Raw genomic sequence first — 26,849 nt, forward strand, 5'->3', positions numbered from 1 at the left:
AGGGTCTCATGTGTACATGACCCTTTGAACTGCTAGAAAATAGTTCTGTTCTCAGTGTAACTGATTATAAGGAAGAATTTTAGAATAAAGGGATAGTACGTTTATACATATTTTAGATTTATATAGATCTATATAACTTTTTCATACATATATTAGAATTTTTTTGAAGTTATCTTTAAACCTATGAATTCTTTGTTTTAACCTTCAACTTAAAATGTATACAATTCATCTAGAAATAAAATCTGAAATTGGTTAGGGAGGAATTTTTGAGCTTTTATTTCTCCCTCCTTCATCTCCTGAAAGCTTTTCTTTTGGAGAGTGAATGCTTTACTGTATAGCACAGTGTGCACGTGTGTGTATGTATATTTACACACACATGCATACCTACACTTAAGGTCCATATGGGATCAGGACTCATTCAAAGGAATGTGTCGTGTGATTTTTTTTTTCTGTACTGTCTCTGAAAGAACAATGCTTGAAAGAATTGGATTAATATTTGGGAAGTTAAAGGACTATGTAGGAAAAATTTCTGTGGAGAGTAAAAACTTGTTCCAAGTATAATGAAGTAAAAAGTTGCTGTTCTAATTTAAATAAACTATTCCATATGTAATATGGGTATAATTCTGCAGCTTGTGGATGTCTTCAAAAATGACATTTGAGGAAGAATCTTAATTATCAGACATTTCTTATTGTCTTATATTCCCCGCCCCCTGCAGAACCAGAGAGGAAAATCAGTTCCAGACTAACTTTTACTTTGTGTTCTCTTCTATTTTAGAATGCGAATTATCTTAATTCACAATGTATATATCTAGGTCTCTTCTTTCAGTATTTACCGTAGTTTATTCCATTTATTTAATAAACTTTTCTGAGATCCTATTTCCCAAGCATTGTACCAAATGCCAAAGATCCAGAAAGAACAAGACAACTGTTTTCCAGGACTCAACAGTCTAAATGACTGGATTCATTTCTGCTTTTGTTTTGTTTCATATGAGTTGCATACATCTTATCCCATCAAATTTATATCAACTATATCTAATAGGGGAATTACAAGGATAATAAAATACTTACATAAAACTTGATTTAGAAAGCATAGTCATCTTTTTTCCCCATTATAAACTTGCAAGATTTTATAGCATTATCTGTTAATATAAACTGAAAACAGACTTAAGTTTTTTCCTTGACATCACTTACTGCTAGTTTTGCATGCGATCCTTATAATGGTTCAGGCAACAACTCTCAACGTGGCTTTTAACTCACACAACAAGTCCCTGCTTACTATTATGATGTCTAATAATGTAAGTATGAGATTTTATTTTACATTTTTGAGGTTGTATGGTACTTTAACAGTAGTATTCTGAATGGGAAAAATTATTTTTTCTAAATGTTATTTATTCCCTGAGAAGTTTTATATGTAGCATGTCCATTTTTAAAACTGTGTTAATGATGAAGATGATATTTGTGTTTACTATTTCAGTTTGTTGAAATTAAAGGAAGTGTTTTCAAGAAGTTTGAAAAGAACAATCTTTTTCAAATGTCAAATAGCGGTATGTACAATCAGATTCTACTTGCAGCTTTATGCAGTATTATTTTGTAACTCATTCTGGAACTCTAATGTCACGATTCCTATGGGCCACTGTTTTCTTTGACTTAAGCTGTGCTTGCTTTTATTCTCCCAACATCTTTACTAAGTATTTTTTTTTATTATTTTGGTTATTGTAATCTCAGGATGTTTAAGATAGTAAAAAATTACAGGTATTTGTATCTCACCTTACCATACTTTCAGAAGCTTCTCATTGATCCAGAAATTTCTTAGGAGCAGCTGATATTATTCCATTTTACAGATGTGAAAGTTAAAACAGAGAGTAATTTGACTTCCCTAAGGTCACTCACTTAGCTACTAAGAGAATTTTGGTGATAAACCTCAGATTGGCTCTTAGTTCTAGGCTTTTTCAGTTGTGCCTTACCGCCTCCTTTCTAATTCTAAGATGTGTGAGGGCACAAAATTTATCCCCAGAAACCTTATCTTACATAGTTAGGATAATCATAGCAGCACAGTGTCTTGGTTCTCAAGGTGTGACCCATGGAACACTGGAGGGGAGTCCCAAGACCCTTCCAGGGAGTCTGCAAAGTCAAAACTGTTTTCATAAGAATATGAAGACATTACTTATCTCTTTCACCATGTTGCCATTTGCACTATGGTGGAAAACAGGGGTGAAAAAGCCAGTGAGAGATCACCACGCGCCCACTGGAATGGCTGGTCCTGTGGCTGCCAGTGTGTGTCAGTGACGCTGGGGAGTGCCCCGCACTGATGGTGGATGTGAATTGCTGCAGCTGCTCTGGGAAACCTTTTGGCGGTTTCTTACACAGTTACACATTGACCTACCCTATCACTCACCAGCGGGAACACAGTTTCACAAAAGGACTTGTACTTGTAAAGAATTGTAATGGCAGCTTTATTCATAGCCCGAAACTGGGAACAGCCCAAATCCTCCCATTAAGAAGAGAGCAGATAAATAAATTTTGGTATATCTACACTGTGGGACACTATTCAGCAGTTAGAGAGAACTACGTATATTCAGCTACATGGATGAATCTCAAAAGCCTCATGCTGAGTGAAAAGAGGCCAGACACAAATAAGTACCTACTGTGTGATTTCATACTTATGAGGTTTATGATCAGATAAAATTAATTTATGATGATAGAAATAAAAGAGTGATTACTTACTGGCGGTGGGGTTGACTGGGAAGGGAGCAAGGAAACTTACTGTAGTGATGGAGCTGTTTATATTTTAGTGATGGGAATGGTGGCATAGCTTATGCATTCATCAAAACTCAATCAAATTGTACACTTAAAAGTAAAATTTCACTATACATAAATTTTGCTGTACGTATATTAGACGAGGAAAGTAATGGCATATGAATATATTAAAGCAAAGGAGTGTTTAGAATTATAGGAGATTTGATAGCTAGGCAAGGAACAGAAAGAACTAATGAAAAACTTTAGATAATTCTGTGGAGCAGTGATAGACCTTAGATCTCAGAGCTCTGAAGGGCAGTTGGCATGGTGTCGTTCTGTGCAGTAATATTCTTTCAAACGTGTGCTGCCAAGCTCTTTACGTTTGAAATGTAAGAGGAGGGGAGGGATAGGAGGGAAGGGGCATGCTCTTCTCAGCTTCAGGAGTTAACTCTAGAATATATTGCTTCAACTATAAGAATTTCACTTGTAGCAGAAATCATATTATTTGTATTTAAATTAATAACCTGGTTTGAGTAGGCATTCTTTGTAGAGTTTTAAACTAGACATGCAGATCTTTAAGTTATAAGGGTTTTCAGTCTTTATGTATCGTGAGGAGGAGATTGTGAACGATTTTCAACCTTATCGCCAGTATGTTGATATAATTAATATCCCTTTTTCCTTTCTTTTATAAACAAGTCCCCCAAATTTTAATCTCTTAGCTTAGAAAGATAAGGAATTCAATATTTCAGCTCTAAGAAAACTGAAAACAGTAGCATATTAATAAAGCAATGCATGTGAGTCTATAAGGGATTCAGAAGTATATTTTGGCTTAAAATGGTTAGTCATCAGCATGAAAAGTTTTGCTTTTTGTTAGAGGTAAAATAATTCACGTTACAATGCAGGGTGATCTGCGTTGTACCCACTTCTGTCTCCCTTCAAGTTTTATAAGAAATTAATTTTACCTAAGGTAGAATTTTAAAACCTGTTCCCAGGTAAGAAAAAGAAAAATCTGTCGGAGACAATTTCGCTGATGTTGCAGGCGGTGCTCAGATATTAAAGGAATAGGTAAGGAGTCACTAACGCCTGCCTTTCACGTGGTGACTGAGTTTATTGCCTCCTCCACGTGCATTAGCATCTATGAAATGAGAGCCAGTCCACAGGATGCTGCCGGTCACACACCAGCTATTTCTTTCCCTGTGAATTTCCCTGGGAAACTGAGCTGCCATGTACATGGGATCAAATTTAGTACCTCATGCTAGTTTAATGTTGAAAACTTGGTTTGGAAATTTTAGAGTGACTTTATCCCTTTCAGTTTCTTGCCTGACTGTACATTGTCTTTAGGGGAATTACCTGAGGACACACGAAATAGAGTTTAGTTAATAAAACCCAACTTTTAACATTTTGTCCTTTCTTCCACATCATGTCGTATGCCCCAGCTGAGTATGGAACCTAGACCTTTCTGACCTGGGTTCTTAAAATGAAATGTTTTACATAGCTGTTAACCCACTGACAACGTGAACTGTATGTTCAGAAAGATCCTGCAGGAGTTAACATTGGTCTGAAGTAAGGTTCCAGCTCAGGGTGATTCTGTTTAACTCTCTTAACATAAGCCTGAGTACCTGCATTAATTTGAAAGACTGTTGGAAATAAAAGAGTCACTCATTGCACATTTAAATTGTGACTGTAAATATGTTAAATATCCCTGTTAGTGGTGACTTAGAAGAGGAAAAAGGAGCTTAATAATTTGAATATCAGAAATATTCTTAAAGCATTAATCACCCGTGTTTTTAAGCTCATTAATAAAGATTAAGAGAAAACATTCCCATTTTGGTAGGAGTTCCACTTTTTGACTAATGCGAGTTCAATCCAAGTCAAAACTGTGTTCTGAAGATGAGATATGATGTAAATACGTTGTGGATTGCATTATTAATATTGTAAATAGATAAATCATTCAATCAGCAACATATTTACATCTTATCATTATCAGAATCTATTATTCTAAAAAATGTTACTTCTTTATGTAAGATTTTATTTTATTGCAGAGGAACTGTGTCAGAATTTCAGTATACTTTAGTGATGCTCAAATTTTAAAAGTCAAATCTCTGTAAATTATTTAAATGTACAAAAAACAAAGTTGTGAAAGTACAAGAATGAAACATAGTGGGATTTTTTAATAGCCACATAGCAGCCTCATTTTCATAGTTAGATTGATAAATGAGTGCTTTTTTTATTGTGTTTTTAATCTTCAAACTTACCACCTTTCACGTCCCTCATAGTGTAAAATTGCATTTATCTACCAGAATTTATCAATTTTTATTAATCTCTACAGTATTTTGAAATAGTCTGCTTTTCTAAAATCTATTTGACCTTAAATATCCCCCTAATAAAATGGAGTTTTGGGCTTCCCTGGTGGCGCAGTGGTTGAGAGTCCGCCTGCCGATGCAGGGGACACAGGTTCGTGCCCCGGTCCGGGAAGATCCCACATGCTGTGGAGCGGCTAGGCCCGTGAGCCATGGCCGCTGAGCCTGCGCATCCGGAGCCTGTGCTCCGCAATGGGAGAGGCCACAACAGTGAGAGGCCCGCATAACGCAAAAAAAAAAAAATGGAGTTTTTCCCCTTTTATCAGTATTCTTACAATTGAAATGATTATAGGTTTCCTCTGTGCCGGCAGCTACCATGTGTCCAAGAATCAGATATGATTAAGCACTGCTCTTGTTTTTGTTTTATTATATAAGACTTCATAAAAATTTTGTTGGATTATCTCAAATACTATTTTAAATTTCACAAGGCAGTTTCTTTCCAGGTAATTCTGCAGTGAACCAAGTCAGTATCATGGAAAGTGGAAAGGTCAGAAATAAGTACACGTCTTTGCTAAATTTGTTAATGGAAATTAGAAATCCAAAGGGCTTAGCACACATATAGATGCAGCTCTGTGAATAACTGTACAGAATTCCAACTGAAAGTACATGAACAAATTTAATTAGTCCCATAAATTAAGTCCCACAGTTAACTATACATAAGTAGCAGAGAATGCATTTTATTTAGATTATGATGGAAATTATTCTAGGACAGACTTTTCTCAACTTCTTTTTTTTTTTTTTTTTTTTTGGCGGTACGTGGGCCTCTCACTCTTGTGGCCTCTCCCGTTGCGGAGCACAGGCTCTGGACGCGCAGGCTCAGCGGCCATGGCTCACGGGCCTAGCCGCTCCGCGGCATGTGGGATCTTCCCGGACCGGGGCACGAACCTGTGTCCCCTGCATCGGCAGGCGGACTCTCAACCACTGCGCCACCAGGGAAGCCCTTCTCAGCTTCTTTTAACCTATACTCCCATTTGAAATCACAGAATAAGTTGAAAATGTGATCTAGAACTAGTCACAACATGTGTGCTTTACACTCCAGAGTGTGCTTCCTTGCAATTCTGCCGTGCCCTTCGAGGGGGCACGCCTGTGCTCTTCACCTGGAGACTCACTGTGCTGTGAGCTTATACCCCAAAACATGGCATTTCGTAAGAAATAACGCTATGGATTCATAATAGAACAGCAAATTGTGACCCCTAGCCTTTGAAGAAGTAAAGGTACAGCTCAGACTCCTCACAAATAGGGGCTAGGAGCCAAGCTACCCTAGAAAAGAGGTACTGCTACTAACTAGAGAGAGTTCAGGAATTTAGGGAAGAAGACACATGGAAAACGCCAGCTCACTTACAGAGGCCAAGGTTTAGCTGTAGAACAAAAGTCCAAATCATTTGCTATAGATTGACAGGGTAAGGTGGAAATCAGAAAGGAAGAACAAAGCTGTCCCAGGAAGGACTTCAGAGTGAAACTGAAATGCAGAGGGCTATAGGGGGTCCCACAGTTGAATTCCTGAGATATTAGATTTATTAGGGAAATGACAGATGTGTACAGGCTTTTGAGATGGGCACTACATGCGTGATGGCTTCTAGCCACAGCCCGCCCATTGCATAGACCCAACACGTGGATGTACCAGACTTACCACAGACAGATTTATTTCATTCCATTTTTTGGTTACATAGAATCTTAGACTCTGATAAGAAGATAACAGCTTCAAAAGTGAAATGTGTAAACTAGCCTTTAGCAGGAATTTACTTATTTACTTTTATTAAATTCATTCAGACTAAGCTCAGAATACTTAGTAACTTACGGTAAATATCATGAAACCTAATTTTTTGCTCGTTTTATTCCCCTAAGTTCCACATATATCCCTAGTAATGCTATCGTAATACTAGCACTTTCTTAGCTGAAGGAGTCATCAGGTCGGTACTTGTATGCTTACTATTCACCAGATCGGAAATAGTCTGGGAAGCAGGGGTTTTATGTTACCCAAAGTCTTACATTTTACACTCTTCTATTATTTCTTCTTCTATAAAATGAAAACAGTTTTCTTACGTTCCCAAAGACCACTGGAGCAGTCTGACTCAATATGAGCAGATTGATGGTTTGAATATTTTTTGAAGTCTGTAGAAAACCGAATTTCCATACTAGAATTATGTTGGTGAAAGAAGTAGATGGCCTACCAACGTAGCACCACCCTATATATAATTTTACAGACATTTTATATATTTTTTATAATATATTAATTTTACACGCATTTACATATATAATTTCATCATGCTCTGACTAAAAGAAAGTTATTTTAGATACATACTATATAATTGTTATTTATATACAATTTGTTATATATCTACTATTTGTTAAATTTTCTTTCAGATATTAAAGAACGATTTACAAATTATGTGCTTTTGCTAATAGTGTGTCTAAGAAACATGGAACAATTTTCTTGGAATCCAGGTAAGTAACTCTTAACAAATACGGTGCCTTCCAATTTTACTCTTGAACCAAGAATCATTCTCTTCCATGGAATAAAATGAATAATGCAGAAAACTCAAAATTTTTAGCTGTTCAACTCTTTGGGTGTTGGAAATAACCGTTCCAGTAGGACAGATTGAGTGTGCTCTCTGTGGTATGGTGGGAGCCAGACCACGTGCCGTGGTGTTTGGCCTGTCATTTCCTGTGAGCCACACAGCATCTCTATAGAGCTGTGTACCCAGTGGGTGAGTGGACCCTGTCGAGCACTGCAGCTTCCAAGCCTCTTTGCTGATTTTTCTAACTGTAGTGTGCTGTGGTTATCTAAATACAGTCAGATCTTTTTCATTTTTACGGGTTCACCAGAAGAACTTTTACTCTTTCCTAAAATTTATCTTTTACTCATTCACTGCCTATGAATTAGCATTTTGAATAAAGATAAATTAAAGAAATATAATGTAAAGCAGTAAACTTTGTTACTTACACTCTCTGAATCAAGGCTGGCAAGGAAGTTGTTGAGATTCCATGAATTTTCATCAGTCATTCAGCTAGCAGACATTCACTAAGTATATGTTATGTGCTGGGCACTGGCACAGGTAAGAAGGACTAAGATGTGCGTAGGAATCACAAGCTAATAGAGGAAATAGATAGGTAATTATAACACAGTCTGGTGGTGCTGAAGTCAGCTTGATGGGAAATGATCAGGTATCTCAAGTAATTTAGAATTTTTTACGTCTGACATTTCTGTATAACCTTGTTCTTAAGCATCGAGGTCATGTTTTGCAGTTTAGTACCCCCAATGCCGTGCATGTTATAGGTATTTAATAACTTCTTGTTAGTTTTCAGGTGTGTGTGAAACATCAGAAACAGATGTAAAATGAGATATGTGATCTTGGAAATATATTTCCAGAAGTTATTTTCTTGTAGAAAGCATAAAATCAAATGGTATATCTTAACAGTGGCTTGACGTCTCATCTGAATAGATCCAAAGGCTACTTGACCTGTGGTAGCAAAGCCCCTCCTCCCCCCACCCCACACACCCACGCCTAGATTCTCTGCATAGCTGGATTCTTGCTTTATAACTAAGTCAGCTAACAGGATGTCCATGAGAGGCAGTAACGGGCGAGTGTGGCTGGTCCCAGCAGAGCCCGCGTGGGATCAGCAGTCCCTAAACAGCGGTATTGTTGCGCCCCAGGATAGTAATCCCTAAACCTGCTGACAACTGGATGTTTAAAGTCGTGTTCTCATTTGTACTTGATTTTCAACAAGTTGTCTTAGTTTTCTTTGCGAGTATGATAAGAGGAACACTTCTTTGTTGGTAAATTCATCATTCTTTTACTCTTTGTTTTTGTTTTTTTTAGGTTTAAAAAAAATTTTTTTTAAACCAAATACCACTTACGGAAGCTTACCCTAAATTCCCAAGATGATGAATAACATAGAAATAGTACAAGCTTTCCTGTATGCCTGGCCCATTGCTATGCACTTTACATCATTGTCTCATTTAATTCTCATAATGGTGAAGTGTGGATACTTTTTTCTGGTAGATGAGGAAACTGGAACTTAGGTAATTGCCAGCATCATCTAGCCAGTCAGTGGCAGAGTTTATTGTTGAACGAGGTTCCCTGATTCCCCAAACCTCAACAGGATGTGAAACTCCCTAAGACTGCCTTGTCTTGTCAGCAGGAAGAGCCCCAGCTGTGCTCTTTCCACCCCACCTTCCAGCTGCCCAGGTGCTGGGTTGCTACAGGTCCCTGCCAACAATTCCGATCCTTTTCTTGCTCTGTCCCACTCATATCCTTCTTCAAGGTCTAAGGAGGTTATCTGTTGGCATTTTTTTGTCAGGTACGTGGTGCTGAATTGACATTCTAATAAATATGGTAAAGGTGAGCAAATCTGACAAATAACATCTGTATGACAGTGAAATAAATGATTGATCAGTAACTTTAAGTCTTAGTGATCAAGGAGGGAAAAAAATTTGTTCAGTTGACTTCAGCACATGTCCCTAGTAGTTATTCACTGTCACATTAAGGCAGCCAGAGAGTTTTACAAGGAGCCTGCTTAATTAGCCGTCCCACCAGTCCTCCCGTGCTGTTCTGGAAGGAAGCCAGGGGCTCTGCTCACCACTGTGCCCCCTTCAGTAGGGGTTGGCACAGAGGAAGCACAGAATAAATACTTGTTGAATGCCTTATCCTTTATCTGGATAAAATAGGGCTCTTCTGATAATTAATTGAATGCTGGTTCTCTCTCTATTATCACTTATTGAAAACGTTATAGTTTTGTCCTGTGGAGATTGCAGGTTTCTGTGGTAGCCTGTGATAGGATATTACGGATTCTCTTCATATTAAAAGATTTAATTTCTCTCTTCTCCCCTACTTTATAGATCATCTCTGGGTGTTGTTTCCAGATGTCTGTATGGTGGTTACATCAGAAATCGCTGTGGATATTGTAAAACATGCCTTTATCACAAAGTTCAATGACATTACTGCAGATGTATGTATTTTAATAAGCAATTCAGTGTTTGGTGTTGACTTCTGGTTAATATTATAAAGTTGTAGAAGAGCAAGTTTAAGTTTACTGCATTTATGAAGAAAAATAGAAAAGTACTACTACTTTAAAGTTAGAATTATAATTTTAAATTTCTAAAAATAATTGAACTACTGAAAGTACATCATTTCAATGTTAAACAGTTCTGGTTCCATACATTTGGGTTGAGGTATAGATTGACCAGTCGTTGAGATCAGGGTGTCAGTAACTCAAAACCATTGTAAACTGTTAATAACCATCATAATCTGTCTACTTAAACTGTTTAAAAATCACATTGTTTCTATTTAAAACATTAGATATCAAAACTACTCTCTCTGCCTAGATTGTTTAATATTTTATATTTAAAAATTGATTCTTTTTCTGTGATTATGAATAGGTTTCTGATAAGTCCTAGAAGACAAGAGCCTTATGTTATATTTTTCTAGTGAAAGCATTTGCTGGAAATTTGAGAGATTTGTTTTATCTTATAACCAGGTATTCTATAGAATTTCCAGAAATAGAAATGAGGCTTTAGGCTTGTTGTAAACAAAACGTAGGCAAGTTTTCTAGTGCAGTCCTCATTCCTACCTGAAGCCCAAAATGAATAGTAATTTCACCAGTTATCTAGATTTGGTTTGGTTGTGCTTTGTCTTAACTCTGATGCTTATTATTTCAAAAGGCAAAGACTTAAAATGTAATGCAGTTGCAGCTGCTACAATGTGATGATTGGATTATGGGTTTCTGAATGTTTTAATATACTTGAATAAAATATAATTTTGCACTTTTTTGCATAAACGGTGATAAAGTAATTTTACCCTTTACTCTCTTGGCTTCCTCCAAACAAGAATCCCTTTTCATGGGATCATTTTCTCAGCAACGTAAGTCAAAACTAATAGGCTTGATTCTAATACTTCGTGCAGTTTTTAGTGGAATACAAGTGCCTTCATAACTATGTTCTCTAACTCAGCTTTATATCATGTTTAGCATTCATTTTTCTAAGAAGGCATCATTATCATTAGATATACAGTAATAATAATTTTTAAAGTGTTCATTTAATTTAAATTTTCAGAATTATTTCCTGTGCCTTACACTACTTAAAATATAACCACTCCTCCCCAGATTCTAAACTCTCAGGATCATAATCGTTGAATATTTATCCCTCTTTAAGAGAAACCTTTACAAAGCCTGTGAACTTACCAGTTGGGGGAATTGAGGCTATGTTTTACCCTTATTGTAGGAAAACAAATAAGAGAAAAAACTACCCAGATGTCGCTTAGTTAGTAGCACCTTCTTTCTGGCTAGTTATTGAACGTCTTATCTACAAGGTAAATCTTTCCACGTTGTATGTTTGCACTATATTACTTAATATTTCATTCTTACTTGTCTTTAGGTCTACAGTGAATATAGAGCCAGCCTTGCTTTTGACCTTGTTAGCAGTCGACAGAAAAATGTGAGTATTATATTGAAGACATAGTCTGAAGTTAACTGAACAATGGTTTAATTCAGCATGGGATATTAATTAAGGGAAAGCTAGGTAAAGTTCCTACTTATCTCTGTTCTTGACACTAAATGTTTACAAAATAATACTAATATGTAACATTACATAGGGTATGGTTTCTGCAGTGTTGTAACAGTTATGCAACTTTGTATTTTAAACTTCTTATGAACACTTAGATTGCCACATCATTTTACTAAATTACATTATAGGTGCTAGGTTCTCGCTCACCGCCTCACCTGTTTATAACATTTGCTGGTGATGAGTGAATTGCACTTCTAAAATGCTATTTAATCTCGTAAATCCTTTTCTCCTTTCTCTGTCTAGGCATATACTGATTACAGTGATTCCGTGGCACGGAGGATGGGGTTTATTCCTCTCCCACTAGCTGTTTTAGTAAGTCCATACTTCTTTTCCCTTTTTTATGACGAGATGACTGTCATTATAGAATATTAATAAATGGATTATCAATAAGTTTGTTTTAAAAGGACTTGATATAAAAATTAAAGGTACATGACTTAGAAGGAAATTTTGTTTTATAGTATCTTCCTTTTGGATTTTAAGCCATCCAATAGGTAAATGATATTAAGGCTCTATTTTACGTAATGGCTTTCCTGACAAGGAGAATATTCATTTTTGCTTATTCATTTGGCAACGATTTTTCTTTTAGAGTGGAAATACCTAGTGGTTGGCATTGCTGTGGCCACTGTAACACATATTGGTGGAAGTATAAGTTGATCCAGCGTTTCTAAAGGGCACTGTGACGGTATTATGCTTTGATGAAGTAATTCCAGTTCTAGGAATTTATCCTAAGAAAATAGTTATAAAAGGCACATGATGATTTATAGGCAAGGTTATGCATTGCAGTGGCATTTATAGTAGTAAAAATTTGGCAACAGATGAAATAGGTAAATATGGTATGCACAAATGAAGAAATACTCTGTGTTCGTTATAAGCACTACTTCTTAAATTTTTTCCGAGGTTTTTACAAGGATATTTTCTACTGTTATACACAGGAAATATCATATATATTTTTAAAATAATAGCACTGAAATTTACTAGATCAACCAAAAAAATTAGTCATCAACTTCTGATATTTTAATGAATTGCTCAGAACAGCCTTGCATATAGTTACTATAATATTTAATTAAGGCTGTAATAATGTTAATTAAGAAGATTTGCTGGCTGCACTTATATATGATTATATTCTTTTTTGGGGGGGTTTTGGGGTTTGTTTTTTTTTAAATTTTTGGCTGTGTTGGGTCTTTGTTGTTGCACGCGGGCTTCCTCTAGTTGCAGCAAGTGGGGGCTCTACTCTTAGTTGGGGTGCATGGGCTTCTCACTGCAGTGGCTTGTCTTGTTGCAGAGCATGGGCTCTAGGTGCGTGGGCTTCAGTAGCTGTGGCACACGGGCTTCAGTAGCTGTGGCTCGTGGGCTCTAGAGCGCAGGCTCAGTAGTTGTGGCGCACAGGCTTAGATGCTCTGCGGCATGTGGGATCTTCCCAGACCAGGGCTCGAACCTGTGTCTCCTGCACTAACAGGCGGATTCTTAACCACTGCGCCACCAGGGAAGTCCCTATATTCCTTTTTGGCTACCTATTCTCAATATCAAAACAAATGCCATCTTTTTGTCAAAGGACATCTGAAGTTCTCTTATAATGCAGAGTCCCATAGGAATTAACTAAGAGAGGTATAAAGAAGTTGTAGATTATACTAATTGTAGTTTTGACCAGCTTGCGTAACTTTTTTTTAGAGGATGGATGATTAATAGATTTAATGTTATTTAAACTTCAGCAGGACTCTTCTAATAACCACATCCTAAATGTTTTCAGTTGTAGTAGGAGCTTGTTTTTATTATGTACTAACTAATTCGACTTTCTTTTGCTTGGGAAAATGAGCTCCTAGAATTTTGGAAAAACAGAAAATTTTTCAAGAGTAAAGTTATTTGTTAAAGGTGTAAGAGATTGATGAAATAGAATTTAAAATTTTTCTACATTTGTTTTCTACAACTGGAAAAAGGATACAACGGTGTGAGAATAAACCTAGGTTGCCTGACTTTTTTTTTTTTTTTAAGGATTGGTTAAGTGGTTGGATTTAAGTGTGTCCCTGCTTTGCCAAATACTAATTATTTATCTAGTAACTTATTTGCCAGAAAACTCGATTCATAATTAGTATGAATTTTTTAAATTAGTAGATTTTTTAGATTTTTCTTCAGTCTTTGTTTTACTCTTTAAATAAGTTTTTATGGTTGTTATACGAAAAGATTTAAGTTTAATTAATAATTGATTAGCAGAACACTTCTGGGAAACCTCCTGTAGTTTCAAAGGGGATTACGTAGTTATGCGAGGATCCCGCAGGTTTTCTTTTGCAGCGCTTTTCTCACAGAGCGCCAGAACGACACCCTAGCTTTGGCAGAAATCTTGGAGCCCTGAAGAATAAGCTGAGGCCTCAGTAACTAAGATAATTCTTTAATTAAGGCCAAGAGTGGCAGTGTTTCCTTGTAAATGTTACCGTTGGTCCTAGAATGAATTCATATCCAAGAAAAGTAAGATAAATCATATGTTAAGGTCTCAAGGAAATTGGACTTGGGACACATGTATCTTAAAGTTACCTAATAATATACTGGGTAAAAATGAAGTCGTTTAAGCCTTGAATGTGATCGTTGGTTTGCCTTTCATATTAATGAATAAAATTCTAGAACCATGTTACTTTCCATCACAAATGTTTGTACGACAGGTCATTTCCCCATTAGAGACTGTGACAGAGATGACGACTTCCATATCTTTCCTCATCGTGAAATTTTATTGAATATATGGCAGTCCATTCTGTCTCTCTCCTCCCAATTGCTCTTTCATTAAAAGCTTTTTTTTTTTTTTTTTTTTTTTGCGGTACGTGGGCCTCTCACCGCCGCGGCCCCTCCCGTTGCGGAGCACAGGCTCCGGGCACGCAGGCCCACGGGCCCAGCCGCTCCGAGGCATGTGGGATCCTCCCGGACCGGGGCACAAACCCATGTCTCCTGCATCATCAGGCGGACTCTCAACCACTGCGCCACCAGGGAAGCCCTATTAAAAGCATTTTTTAAATGTCATTTAAAATGTATCTTACGATATTTATTTAGAGACCCTTCCATTTGATGATAACCTTACTAGATAAGGTCAGTTATTTTCCCTGATTTTCTATTTTCACATAGCAGTCCCCCTATACCCTAATATGTGGGCTCATTATTAAGCTGAACTTATAACGTGTAAACATTTTCCAGCAACAGATCCCACCAGATTTATTCAGCAAACTTCCAAGGATAGTGCTGTTACTCCTATGTTTCTGTGAGATAAGTAAGAAAATAGGTGTTTAATCATAACTATCCAAAGGAGGCAGAACGTTTCTGGCCTTTAAGTAATTAACTTTGTAATAGTATTTAGTTTTTTTAAACAGTACAAACCCCCTAAGGTTCCCTTTTCTCTCTTCCCCTGCAAGTCATTGGGGGTTCGTAGAGAGTCAAAGAAAAAAGGACAGAAACAGCAGGAGCGAGGGAAATGCCCACTAAGTGCTTCTAGTTCTGGTAGGGACACATGCAGCAAGATGAATTCATTTGTATCTTCCAGAATAATTTTTATGTTAAAAGTCAGCTGATTTGCATCTATGTATTAACATACAGGTAAACATGTCATTCATGAGCTAGGTATAGTGTCTGACTTTAGAGTCAGCAGTTGAACATGGCATTAGCCACAGCCATCCTGGAGTTGTCTAAAGAATCCAAATCTACCACAGAAGCTTTCACAAGCAGCCAGATTCTGATATGAATCAACAAAACTAGAACTGCTTTCTTCAGTTTAGACAAAGGCCACAGGTATGTGCCCAAAGTGTTAAAATCCACATGGAGAAATCTTTATTTAAATATTAACTAATAACTCTGTTTGTATGTTTTGTTTATGTGTTTTGTTGTTTTGGTTTGTTTCTGGCTAGCTCATCAGAGTTGTAACAAGCTCAATTAAAGTGCAAGGAATCCTGTCTTATGCCTGTGTCATACTCTTCTATTTCGGGTAAGATTAACCATTCTTGAATATGTTTTTGGTTATACAGTAAAGTATAAATGCAAGATGTGATGGAAGTTAATAGCAGCTAAATCATAACAATATGCCCATCCCAGCTGTCTTGGGGGTCTCCCTTGACAGCATGTATCTCCAAATGTATTTGTGACTCAGTTAAATTCTAGTTAAATTAAATATGCTGTTTGGTAGTAGTATTAATAGCACTTTAGATTTAATTTTAATCTTTTAGTGAAATCATTTAAAGCCCTTTCTGCCTAGGACTTAAGTTTCACCCATGTTTTATGATAAAATCTGCCATTGTAATCAGATATTGTTCTATGTTTTAAAAAAATCTTTGTTTCTACTGGGTTTGCCATACTGATTATTTAGCATGCTCTAGGCCTATGTCATATAAACCCAAAGGAGATGCAGAAATGTATCATTTCTCTGCCTGTGACTGGTTAAACTTTTATCTGCAGATTTGTTGGTCTCATGTGGCTTATATCTTGTTGGGAAAGACAAAGGGTAACAAATTAACAACTAAAATACTTTAAGATAGTAATAAGCGGTATGAAGAAAATAATATAAAAAGGCATTTTTTGCCACTGCTAGTTTTTTCACTACATGAATTTATGATAAAGTAGCCCCGCCTAGGTTTAGGTTTACTTTAGAAGAAAGGGACCCCATCCCTGGTCCCTGTGCTCACGTGCAGTGGCGCATCAGGTGGCGCATCAGGAGCCGTGCTCTGGGCGGCAGTCAGAACTGAGTGTCTCGAGAGGAGAAAGTGAGGAGAGGATAAGTGTAGCGGTAGTGACCTCAGCCAGAGATTCACCCAGAATCTGCCCCTGGGACGAGGTCCGCTTTCCAGAGACATCTGGGTATTTCCAGTTCCACGTTTTGAGTGTGTTTTCTACACTGCTGTCTGCCTGCTAACTGACTCAGCAGGTGCTCCAGAGGTGTCCGACGCAGGAGCCCAGGAGCAGTCAGTTTTCACCGTCTCCACCAAGTATGTGAGTTACAAATAAACTTTCTGTGCCCTCAGTGCCGCGTTCAGGCTACGCGGCCAGTGTCAGTGATGCCCAAAGCACGATGTGGTTCTGATCAGATTGCATACCATTTACTGTTTGAATGAACATAGAAATGCTTTACTGTATTAAGGTAACTTTCGTCAGCTACTGCCATTGAAAAACGTGAGATTCTCCTTCCCTGGCACAGATGCTCACACTGCCCTGCGAAGTTCTTAGTATCATTCCTTGTTTATCTCCACCCTGCCAGGCAGAGAGCGTGGGCGAGGATGGCTGGCGGTGCGGCAGACCCCGGGAAGGGCCTGGGCTTCAGCTCTGAGGGAGGTGAACCACTGGAGTCTTGTGAGCACAAGAGAGCTAGACCCATCTGGCTTTTTGCAAGGGCCGCTCTGGCTGTTGTGCAGAGAATGGACTGGAGTGTAGCAAGGAGAGAAGCACAAGTCAGGCGAGGTCAGGAAGCTGTTCCAGTCGTTCCCCGGAAAGGTGACCACAGCTGGAGTTGAATGGTGGCAGTGAGTGCTAAAAATCTGTCAACTAGGGATATATTGAAGGTGGAGATGTGCAGGACTTGCTGATGCATTGTGAATGTGAGGCGAGAGGGAACACGAAGCACCAAGTGTGATCACAGGGTGTGGGGCTCAGGCAGTTAGGGTGATGGGCTGGCCGTCCACTGTGATGGGGAAGCCGGTGAAGACAGACACGTGGGGCTGGTTCGCCTTGGTTTTTTTGGAGGGTTGGGGCTGGAATCGAGAGTCCTGTTTGGGTTTTGTAAGCTTGAGATCCTCCTAGACATCCCCTAGTGGTGTCAAGGAAGCAGTGGAAGGGCTGAGTAAGGAGGGCGGGGAAGTTGGGGCCGGCGGTAAACCTGGAAGAGTGGCGCATGCACGCGGAAGGTCCTTGCAGCCTTGGGTCCACGTGAGGCCCTCGGTGCTCCGGAGTAGGGAGTGGGGAGGCCAGGGAGAGTGAAGGAAGCCTGTTTGCTTCTTGTTTGACCTCCTTCCACGCCCCTCTTCGGACTTCCCCTCACTGATGCGTCGTTCCGTGTCACTACCAGGATTTCGTATCAGGCCTAAGAAATAGCCACCCCCGTCTTCACTCACTGTAGAACTGACCGTGAGGTCCTTGGTGTTGTGCCATTTAAGGACCCCTATTTGTGTGACGATACCAGTGTGAAGAGTTTTTTTCAGAATTTTTGCCAGATTTGTTTCAGTTGCCTAAAAAGGTTATATACCTTTTGGCCCAGAAATCCCACTTCTGTAATTATGTATTTTGGAATTTATCTTAAGGAAACACAGATTTAACGTAAGTTTTCCTAGCCAGAAACTTTTTAATAGAAGTAAAATATTAGAAATAGCCTAAGTAACCAGAAATTAAGGGCTTTGAGGGGCTTTGTTATATGATAACCAATATAGTGAAGCATTGTGAGACCATTAAGATAATGTCATTAAGGAACACCAGCGGTTCTGGAGAATATTTGTGATGTATTGTCATGTCAACAACAACGATGGTGATAAAATAACCAATTTTGTTGGCATTTCTGTGTGCTCAGCACTGTTCTGAGCACCTTACTGAGATCACCTCTATGGATTAACCTGTTAGGAAATTCACTCAGATCCACACAGGTCCTGAGCAGTGGAGTCAGGATTCGAGCTCAAACACTTGGCCCCTGGAGTCTCTGCACTCGCTCTGAACTCCAATCCCCTTCTGCCTTCTGAAGAGACCCCATTTCTGGACAGTGAGAAGTATGAATAGACGTACATTCAGAGCAAAAATGACTGAAGGATAATATACCAGATGTCACAGTGATTTGCACTGGAGTGTGGCATTATAAGTTTTTGTTGTTTTTCATCTGCATTTGCTAAATGTATTTGTTTTGTAATAAAAGAATAAATGTCAATTTAGAACCAGGTGAGACTTCTAAGTATAATTTCTTCTTATAAAGAGAACTAAGGAGTTTTTCAAAAATGTTCCCCCATGGTAAAGAAACCTCCAGAAACTTGGGTTTTGCATAAGGAACTGGGCCCTGCGGTGCCTGAGTCATCCTCTCTCCCCCTCCCCTCTACCTGCCCAGTGACTGAGATGGACTCCAACAGTAGTTGGTCATTTCTTTCCGGTTTTAGGTTGATTTCTCTGAAAGTACTGAACAGCATTGTCCTGTTGGGAAAATCATGCCAGTACGTGAAGGAAGCCAAAATGGAAGAAAAGTTGTTTAACCCTCCCCCGACCAGCGCTCCCAGCAAACCATCCAGTAAATCACAAAATAAATGTAAACCCTCTCAAGGTAGGTTTGGTTCTTTTTATCACTTCTATGAATCATTCTATAATGAATTAATTGTCTGAACTCCACTTAATAAAAAAATCACTGTTCAGTCGATGTTTAGCAGTGCTTTCAAGATTGGATTTCGCTTTGATTAGCTGTTGATTTTTAATGTTTATGCTGTGGATCTCATCACAGGTGCCCCTAACGCAGTGCTCCGAGCTTTTTCACTCCTTCGTTGGTTGTTCGGTAGATGATTATTGGGCACCTGTTACCTGACAGGCCCAGGGATACAGCAGTGGGGCAGGCAGAGCTGGATCATCGGGGAGAGAGAGGGAATGGATGTGCACTATGGCAGGTGGCTGTAAGTGCTGTGGAGAAAACTAAAGCAGACTCAGGAGAGGGACTGTGGTGGGAGTTGGGGGCACTCCCCAGCCGTGAGGAGCCGGCTTCTGGGCAGAGACCGAGCCTTCCAGGGAGGAGCCTCCCAGGCACAGGCCATGCGTCCAGAGGCCCCAGGCAGGAACGTGCTTGGCGTGTCAAGGGACAGCCTCTCCCCTGGGATCGGAAGGGGGTCCAAGAGGCTGCCCAGGGCTCCGGGTCACCCAGGGCCCTGTGGGCTCTCTTGAGGATCTCAGCTTTTCCTGTGTGAAGGGGTTATTGCAGGGCTTGGAGCGGAGGAGTGACACGATCCAGCAGACATTTTAAAAGGACTGTTTTCAGTCTTTGTGGAAATTAACCTCAAGAAGGGTGAGCCCAGAGCTTCCCTGGTGGCGCACTGGTTAAGAATCCGCCTGCCAATGCAGGGGACACGGGTTCGAGCCCTGGTCTGGGAAGATCCCACGTGCTGTGGAGCAACTAAGCCCGTGCGCCACAACTACTGAGCCTGCGCTCTAGAGCCCGCGAGCCACAGCAACTGAAGTCCACGTGCCTAGAGCCCGTGCTCTGCAACAAGAGAGGCCACCGCAGCGAGAAGCCCACGTGCCGCAAGGAAGAGTAGCCCCCGCTCACCACAACTAGAGAAAGCCCACGTGCGGCAACAAAGACCCAACACAGCCAAAAATAAAATAAATTTATTTAAAAAAAAGAAAAGAAGGGTGAGCCCAGAGGTGGAGGCCAGTGGGGAGCTGCCTGGCTCAGTGCATGGGTCAGCATGTGAGCAGGCAGGCTGACCAGATTCTGGATAGGTTAGGAGGGGCCCAGGGCTTGCCAGTGAGGTTGTGCCGTGGGAGAAGAGTTGAGGATGATTCCAGGGCTTCTGGCCTGGAAGATTTGGAGGAAGAACTGGGGCAATGTGTGTGACAGGTAGTATATGAGATGCTGGAGATACAAAGGTAAATAAATCATGCTTTAGCGCCTCACAGACTAACAGGGGAGACAACAAAAGTGGATAATCCAAATTGGTGAGTGAGGTTATAGACAGGGGCGTGGAGGGCACAGGAGAGGGGCCCTTCCTGGAGGTGGTGACGCCTGAACTAAATCCTGAAGGGTGAGAAGAAATAGGCCCAGGTGAAGATCGGGGCACTTCAGGACAGGGACCAGCGTGGGCTGAATCGTGGAGGCCTGAAACAGAAGAGAACTAGTGGGTCAGTATTCCAGGCGTCAAGTTTGTTCTGGAAGGAATAAGAGATGAGACTAGAGCTGGGCCGGAGGCCAGTCTGAAGAGAGAGCCATGCTCGTCATGTATGCTTTATTTTAAAGTAGAACAGAAACTTGTGATTAACTTGAAAATAATTTTTAATTTTAAAGAACACATAAGTACTATTGGTGATATGGGATTGCATTCGTTTCAGCTACCTGGATAGTTCATAATGGGTCCATATGTGTTCTGTTAGGCTAGGCTCCTTCAGCACAGTAAGAAACTAATAACCATCAGTCTTGCTTTCAAGAAGCCTCCAGTTGAAGAGGGGATAAAACCTGTAGCACGCACTGCAGTTCAAGTTCACTGGATCCAGAGCCCCGTAATAAGAAGTGCATTTTGCGCGAGTGCCTTTGTGTCTGGTCAGGATGTTTTGGAGGTCAGGAGACCACTGGCCAGAGACCATTCAGGAAGATATTGCAAGTCAGACAGCTCGGGCCCAATTTGCATGTGAACAGAGGGACTGGCTGTCAAGACAGCATGGAGTCTATCATGTTCCCAAAGAAGCAAAGGACAGCAGGAGGGAGGGACGACCCAGAGAGATGAATGTATTCATCGTCTCAACCGTGGCAACGGTTTCAACAGGTGTATATATGTGTCAACACTCATCAGATTATCCATTTTAAATATGTACCATTTGTGGTATGTCATCCTTACCTTGATGAAGCTGCTCTTATAAGGACTGAATGTATGACTCAGAGATTGGTGGGTCCAGGCCCCCAGACCACTGCTCCTCGGGCCAGGCTCAGGATCGCCATTGCCCGAATTACACATTAGAGGTTTTGTGCATTGATTTGTTTTTCCTTCTGATTTGGACTTCCTGGACATGAAATGCTGACTATGTCTAATGTGACTACACATAAGAGGTGGAATGGATTAGAGTCTCCTTAGCCCTGATGTCCTGAGTTTAGGAAACAATGTTAATTTTTCAGCTCTGGCAACAATCTTCTTATTGGTTTTATAGGAGGAGGTTGTTACATAGGAGTTCTGATCTTTCCAGAATCAGGTAACAGTGTTATTTGTGTGATATGATCCACATAATAGCTTTTATATAAAATTTTGGATGAGGAAACAGAAATAGTGTAGCCTCTGAGTTTCATTATAAACTCCGGGGCGTATACAGCATGCTGTTTGCTATTATTCGCTTTATCCAAAAGCGTGGATAATCCACATTTCTTTTCAGTACCACTATATTGGTAAGCTTGTGGTTATTATAAGTTGGGGGGAAACCCTTTTCTAATTAAATGAATCTGTTTTTCCACAGAAGAAAACCTGTCTGCTTCGGTCACCAGCCAGCCTCTTCATCAGAAGGAAAATGTCATACCACTACTTGTGACAAGCAATTCTGATCAGTTCCTGACAACTCCAGATGGTGACGAGAAGGACATAACGCAAGAAAACTCTGAATTAAAACACAGATCCTCAAAGAAAGATTTGTTAGAGATAGACAGGTTCACAATTTGTGGAAACCGAATTGACTGATTTCTGTAGCTGCGTGTGCCAAAGATACAGAGTCCCGGGGCAGCAGATGCTGTGCTACCAGGATGGACAGATGCTGAAAATGGCACTTAAATATTTATTTAAGAACTTAAATTATTAATGGAAAGCAAATCTTAGTGTCCTTCTTCCAGTGATGTGCTCTGGCTGAAGGTCAGGTCACGTGAGTCCGCCAACAGTGACCTCCAGCCTTGACTCCTTGGAAAACTTGACGGATTAGGAAAAGTTCCTCCTGCTTGGCAAAGCAGCAGAATCTCTCTGGGCCCGACAGGAGCAACACGGACATCACTTTTGCTTTGTCAATCTGTGCTTCCAGAAGATCGGATTTTGATGTGAGTCCTCTTCAGTATAAGGATATACCTGGAAAACTGTGAAGCTCTTAGCACGATGCTCCCTTTCCAGCTTCACTCTGTTTCCACAGTTTTCAAACGTCACTTCATCTGCCAAACCATTAAAAATAATAATAATAATTAAACTTAAGTCAAGTGTTCTTACCACCAGAATAATCTTTGAAGATGTACCTGAATTAATCAGAATAAAAAGCTACCTTAAATAAGACATGATGAATAGTAGCACTTTATAGAGAAAAAATAAAAGACCCTAAGCCAGTTTATTTAAAAAAAATTAATGAAGGTTATGCATCACTGAGAAAATGTTTCATAATTTTTCAGTTTACTCTTTACAGCAAACGTGAGCTGTGTATTGTTTCATTGCAGTGGATAAAATAGGAATTCCCTTACAGAAAGCCACTTCCTATGCTGAGAAAGCGGAGCAGTGTTAACTTTAACTGTAGTTAACTGGTTTCACTTTAAACTAATTAATTGCTTCCTAAACTGTTACAGTTAAAAGGATTTGGTGTTGAACAGGCTGAAGAACTGTCAGTATACAAAATTCAAAGGTGACGACTTCAAGTGGGTTTTCCAAGCAACAGTTTTGAAGTCCATCTTCTAGCGGATGGGGCAGCATCTTGCTCCGGCTTCTGGAGTGCATGGGTGGGTCTGTATGTGTGCCTGCGCCTGGGCGGGCCTGTGTTGTGTGGGGAGGTGTGGCTGTCACGTGCACCTGTGCCGGGCTGGGCAGGCTGTGTGGGGGAAGGGAAGTGGGGTGTTCGGGGCGTTCAGGTGGCTGCCTGGGTGTGGACAGGTGTTTGTGCGGGGATGTTGGGAACAGCGGCCAAAAGGTGCTTTTTGGTTTTGTTTGAGATCAGTATTCCATTTCTGCTTAATTACCGGTTTGTGGCCCACGTCATAGGACAGGTTATTTTCCACCACATTTTACCTTGAGGAACCTTTCTGCACTTTTATAAAAATTTTACAGGGTCTAATTTCAGAATGTCCAGGTGTTAACCGTTAACTGTTAACTTCCTTTGATGGTTTCATTTTAAAGTTCAGCTCTTGTGCTGATATTTCCAGCACGTGACGTGCAGAAGGTAAATTGTAGCTGGTTTGTCTGTTTCCTGGGTGAAATGTGAAAAAGCAAGCTTTAATGCTTTGGCTTGTTCCTCTGAAAAAACAAAAGTGGATTTTAATGTTTTACATGAAAGCTAAAGAAATCGAAATTAACATTTATGTAGGGTAAAAGAGAAAATTGCACAGAAATGCTTTTGTGAAACCAGGAATTATTTTAACTTAAAGATGAAAGACTTTAAATTGTCTTGTGTATGTTTCAGTGAAGGCCCGTTTTAGGATTATTATTCTTTTTTCCATCTTCTCTTCACCAACATAAGGAACAGTGTCTGTGAGGAATGGGAACAGTTTGGGGATAACTTTGCCAAACATAGCCCTGATCAGAGCAAAAATATGATTTGGGTATATCTTTCAGTTCAGCTTGAATTACTCTGTTACTGTGCTGTCATTTTTGAAAGATCTTTTTTTGGCAGAATATATTGGGAGTTTGGAATAATGTTCATTTCCTCTGTTAAAATGGCATTCAGTACTAATTTTATAAGTGCATCTTGTGTGAAACTCAATAAATTCAATTTTATAATCTTTTTTAAAAAGGTCACTGAATTTATTTTAATAATATTTACTACTATATTCAGTGGAGTGAATTTCCCACTCTATAAATTATAAAGAATTTACTTCCAATTCACAAGTGACAGGACTGTCTAATTTGAATTATTCTTTTGGTTTTAATGGGAGAAAAATGTTTGATTTTTGTCTTTGGAGGAAAAAAATAGACTGGATCTTGATCATAGACCATTTAATATCTCTCAGCAAATTAAGGTACTTCATTTTGCAGCTATTTGAATGTCACACCATGTGCTTTTCATATCTGGGAGTCAAGTTTAAGACAGTACTTTGGTTAAAAAAAAATCTGAGGCACAACGTAAGTCAGACTCGTAGCTTTCTCTTTGGGATAGAAGTATAAACACCAAGAGTCATTCAGAGCTTGTCCAAATTTTCTTTGTACTTTTGTACTTTGGCTAGCAGTTAGACTTTATACTCTTTATACGTATACATGGAAGAAACTTGTTAGAACCTCAGAAATTTTCCTCCCATCCCTGGTAACTCAGCAGAGATGGATATAAAGTCACAAAATAATTTAAAATCACTACATTTTGGACTGTTTCAGTTCCATCTATTTATTCTTTCAACAAAGATTTATTAACACTTTCTGTGTGTCAGAAACTGCTCTAGCTGCTGGGATCAGCAATGAACAAAAGTCCCTGCCCTCCTGGGGAGGACTGATAGTAAACAAGTCAGTGAAATAACAGCTGCTGTGGGCAAGTTGTCTAATAACCAAATGATCTCTCAGGTCTATTTCAGTTTTAAAATAAATATAGTTCTTTAACATCTTAATGTAAATCTGATTTTTTTTCCTATTGGATTTGCTTAAAATAAAATAATTGTATAGCAGTTTCACAGTGCTTCCATAAAATAGAAAAAAATAAGAGGGACTTCCCTGGTGACGCAGTGGTTAAGAATCCGCCTGCCAATGCAGGGTGCGCGGGTTCGAGCCCTGGTCTGGGAAGATCCCACATGCCGCGGAGCAGCTAAGCCTGCGAGCCACAACTGCTGAGCCCGCATGCTGCAAGTGCTGAAGCCCACGCGCCCAGAGCCCAGGCTCTGCAACAAGAGAAGCCACTGCAATGAGAAGCCTGCGCACCGCAACGAAGAGTAGCCACTGCTCACCACAACTAGAGAAAGCCCACGCACGGCAACAAAGACCCAACGCAGCCAAAAATAAATTAATAAAAAAAAAAAGAAAGAAAATATTGTTTTTTACTAAATACTGCTAGTTGTCCACCAGCATCTTCTGTGGCATAAGCATAGAGCTGTGGCTGGGCACCTAGCTGCCTCGCTGGGGACTACATTCCCAAGCCCCTCTTGCTGTTACATGTGGCCAAGTGACTAATTCTCACCAAGAGATGGAAACCAAGGGTATATACCATCACAGACCCCCTACACCTCTCCGTTTCCCACCAGTTGGAACCCAGGTCCCTGAATGCCTCTGTGGAGTGGAGTTGCCCATCAACCTGGGACACTCAGCTTAGACTATACATGAGAGAGATGTAAGTGGTTTTGGTTCTAAGCCACTGAACCTGGAGGGTCTGGATTACAGCCCACATTCATAACACTTGGAAATCTGAAAGGGCCTATTTAGAGATCTTTACATAAAAGGAGTGGGTGTTAGACCTAACTTCCTAAAACGGGTGCTTCTAAAAGTACTCTTTAGATATTTACTATTTGTTGTTTGTAGAGGAAAAGATAAAACGACTATGCCCCACTTATTCAGCAGTCAGACTGCAACACCCTGGGTCATCACGACATTAAGTGTGTTTATAAGTGGCAAAGTCCTATTTGTTCATATACTCTACAGAAAAGATGTGCCCTGTCCCTTGTCTCTCAGGAAATTGTACAGGAAGAATAGATTATGAGTACAGTCGAACAGCACAGAGAATTGGAAAGAAAAGGAGTTAGTATGTCAAAAGAGCAGCAGAATCGTGATAATCCGGGACCAGTTTGAAGCAAATGGTACCATGTACGTGACGGCTGAAAATATCCAATGTGTACAGTTGAGAGGGGAAGTTGTTAAGAAAGAAATTGACGTTCCAAGGGAGCTTCTGTTATCTGAGGAGTTTCCTTAGTAACAGGCAGTGCTCCGCAAGTGCAAGCTTGGCCTTGCTGTTGTAAATTTCAGTAAGAAAAGAAAAGCAACACACACTGGCCAGTTAATGAAAGGCACCATTTTGGCACAGCATAGTAAAGTTTATCTGGAGTCGTTTGATATTTAAAGTGATGAAAAAGAAGGGAATGTATCTGCACGATGTAGTTTGCTTTTCACTTACAACTTCCTTGTAAGTGAGGGTCTTGAGAGTACAGTTGGCACTTTTTTGAGGGAATTAGATCAGGGATTACAGAGTGTTTGTGCTCTTGAGGGGTGAATCACCTGCAAAGTGGGTACTTTCAAAACTGCAATTATTTTCAACAAGCTTATTTTCATTTCATTTTAGATACGTCTACATAAAAATGTAAATACTCGGGAAAGAGACAGCTATCATGTCAGGGTTAACCAGATAAGTGAAATACAACAAAAATGCCTAAATAGCTTGTCGGGCTTGATGTAAAATATTCATGGCACGGTCAGTCGCTGTGCACAGCACAGAACTAAATAAGCTGGGCTCTCTGTTCACAGAGTTTATCTGCAGCCTGACGGGGGACCACTAACTGAGGTAAGTGCTACCGCAAACATGGTGCTGGTTGCTACAGGACATTGGATTCAGATGGGTTCACCATGTTCACTGTAGCCCTGGCATTTTGTTCAGTTCCTGGCACATGGATGCAGCCAATAAATGTTTATTGGATGAATAAACCTGGGAGTCATTGT

The 26,849-nt window shown here is 39.8% G+C and overlaps 1 protein-coding gene across 1 annotated transcript in view; it reads left to right on the forward strand.

The window, feature by feature from the left end:
- Positions 1-24,018, forward strand: part of TAPT1 (transmembrane anterior posterior transformation 1) — a 64,700-nt gene extending 40,682 nt beyond the window's left edge. The window contains exons 6-14 of the mRNA XM_012537716.3: positions 1,198-1,295; positions 1,475-1,544; positions 7,461-7,541; positions 9,937-10,046; positions 11,470-11,529; positions 11,902-11,970; positions 15,537-15,613; positions 18,747-18,907; positions 21,787-24,018. Coding sequence (XP_012393170.2) covers positions 1,198-1,295; positions 1,475-1,544; positions 7,461-7,541; positions 9,937-10,046; positions 11,470-11,529; positions 11,902-11,970; positions 15,537-15,613; positions 18,747-18,907; positions 21,787-22,004 — 944 coding nt within the window. The 3' untranslated portion in view covers positions 22,005-24,018. The remainder of the gene's footprint in view (positions 1-1,197; positions 1,296-1,474; positions 1,545-7,460; positions 7,542-9,936; positions 10,047-11,469; positions 11,530-11,901; positions 11,971-15,536; positions 15,614-18,746; positions 18,908-21,786) is intronic.
- The last annotated feature ends 2,831 nt before the right edge of the window (positions 24,019-26,849 follow it).

Source organism: Orcinus orca, chromosome 4, assembly GCF_937001465.1.
Source record: "Orcinus orca chromosome 4, mOrcOrc1.1, whole genome shotgun sequence".
NCBI classification, from domain to species: Eukaryota; Metazoa; Chordata; class Mammalia; order Artiodactyla; family Delphinidae; genus Orcinus; species Orcinus orca.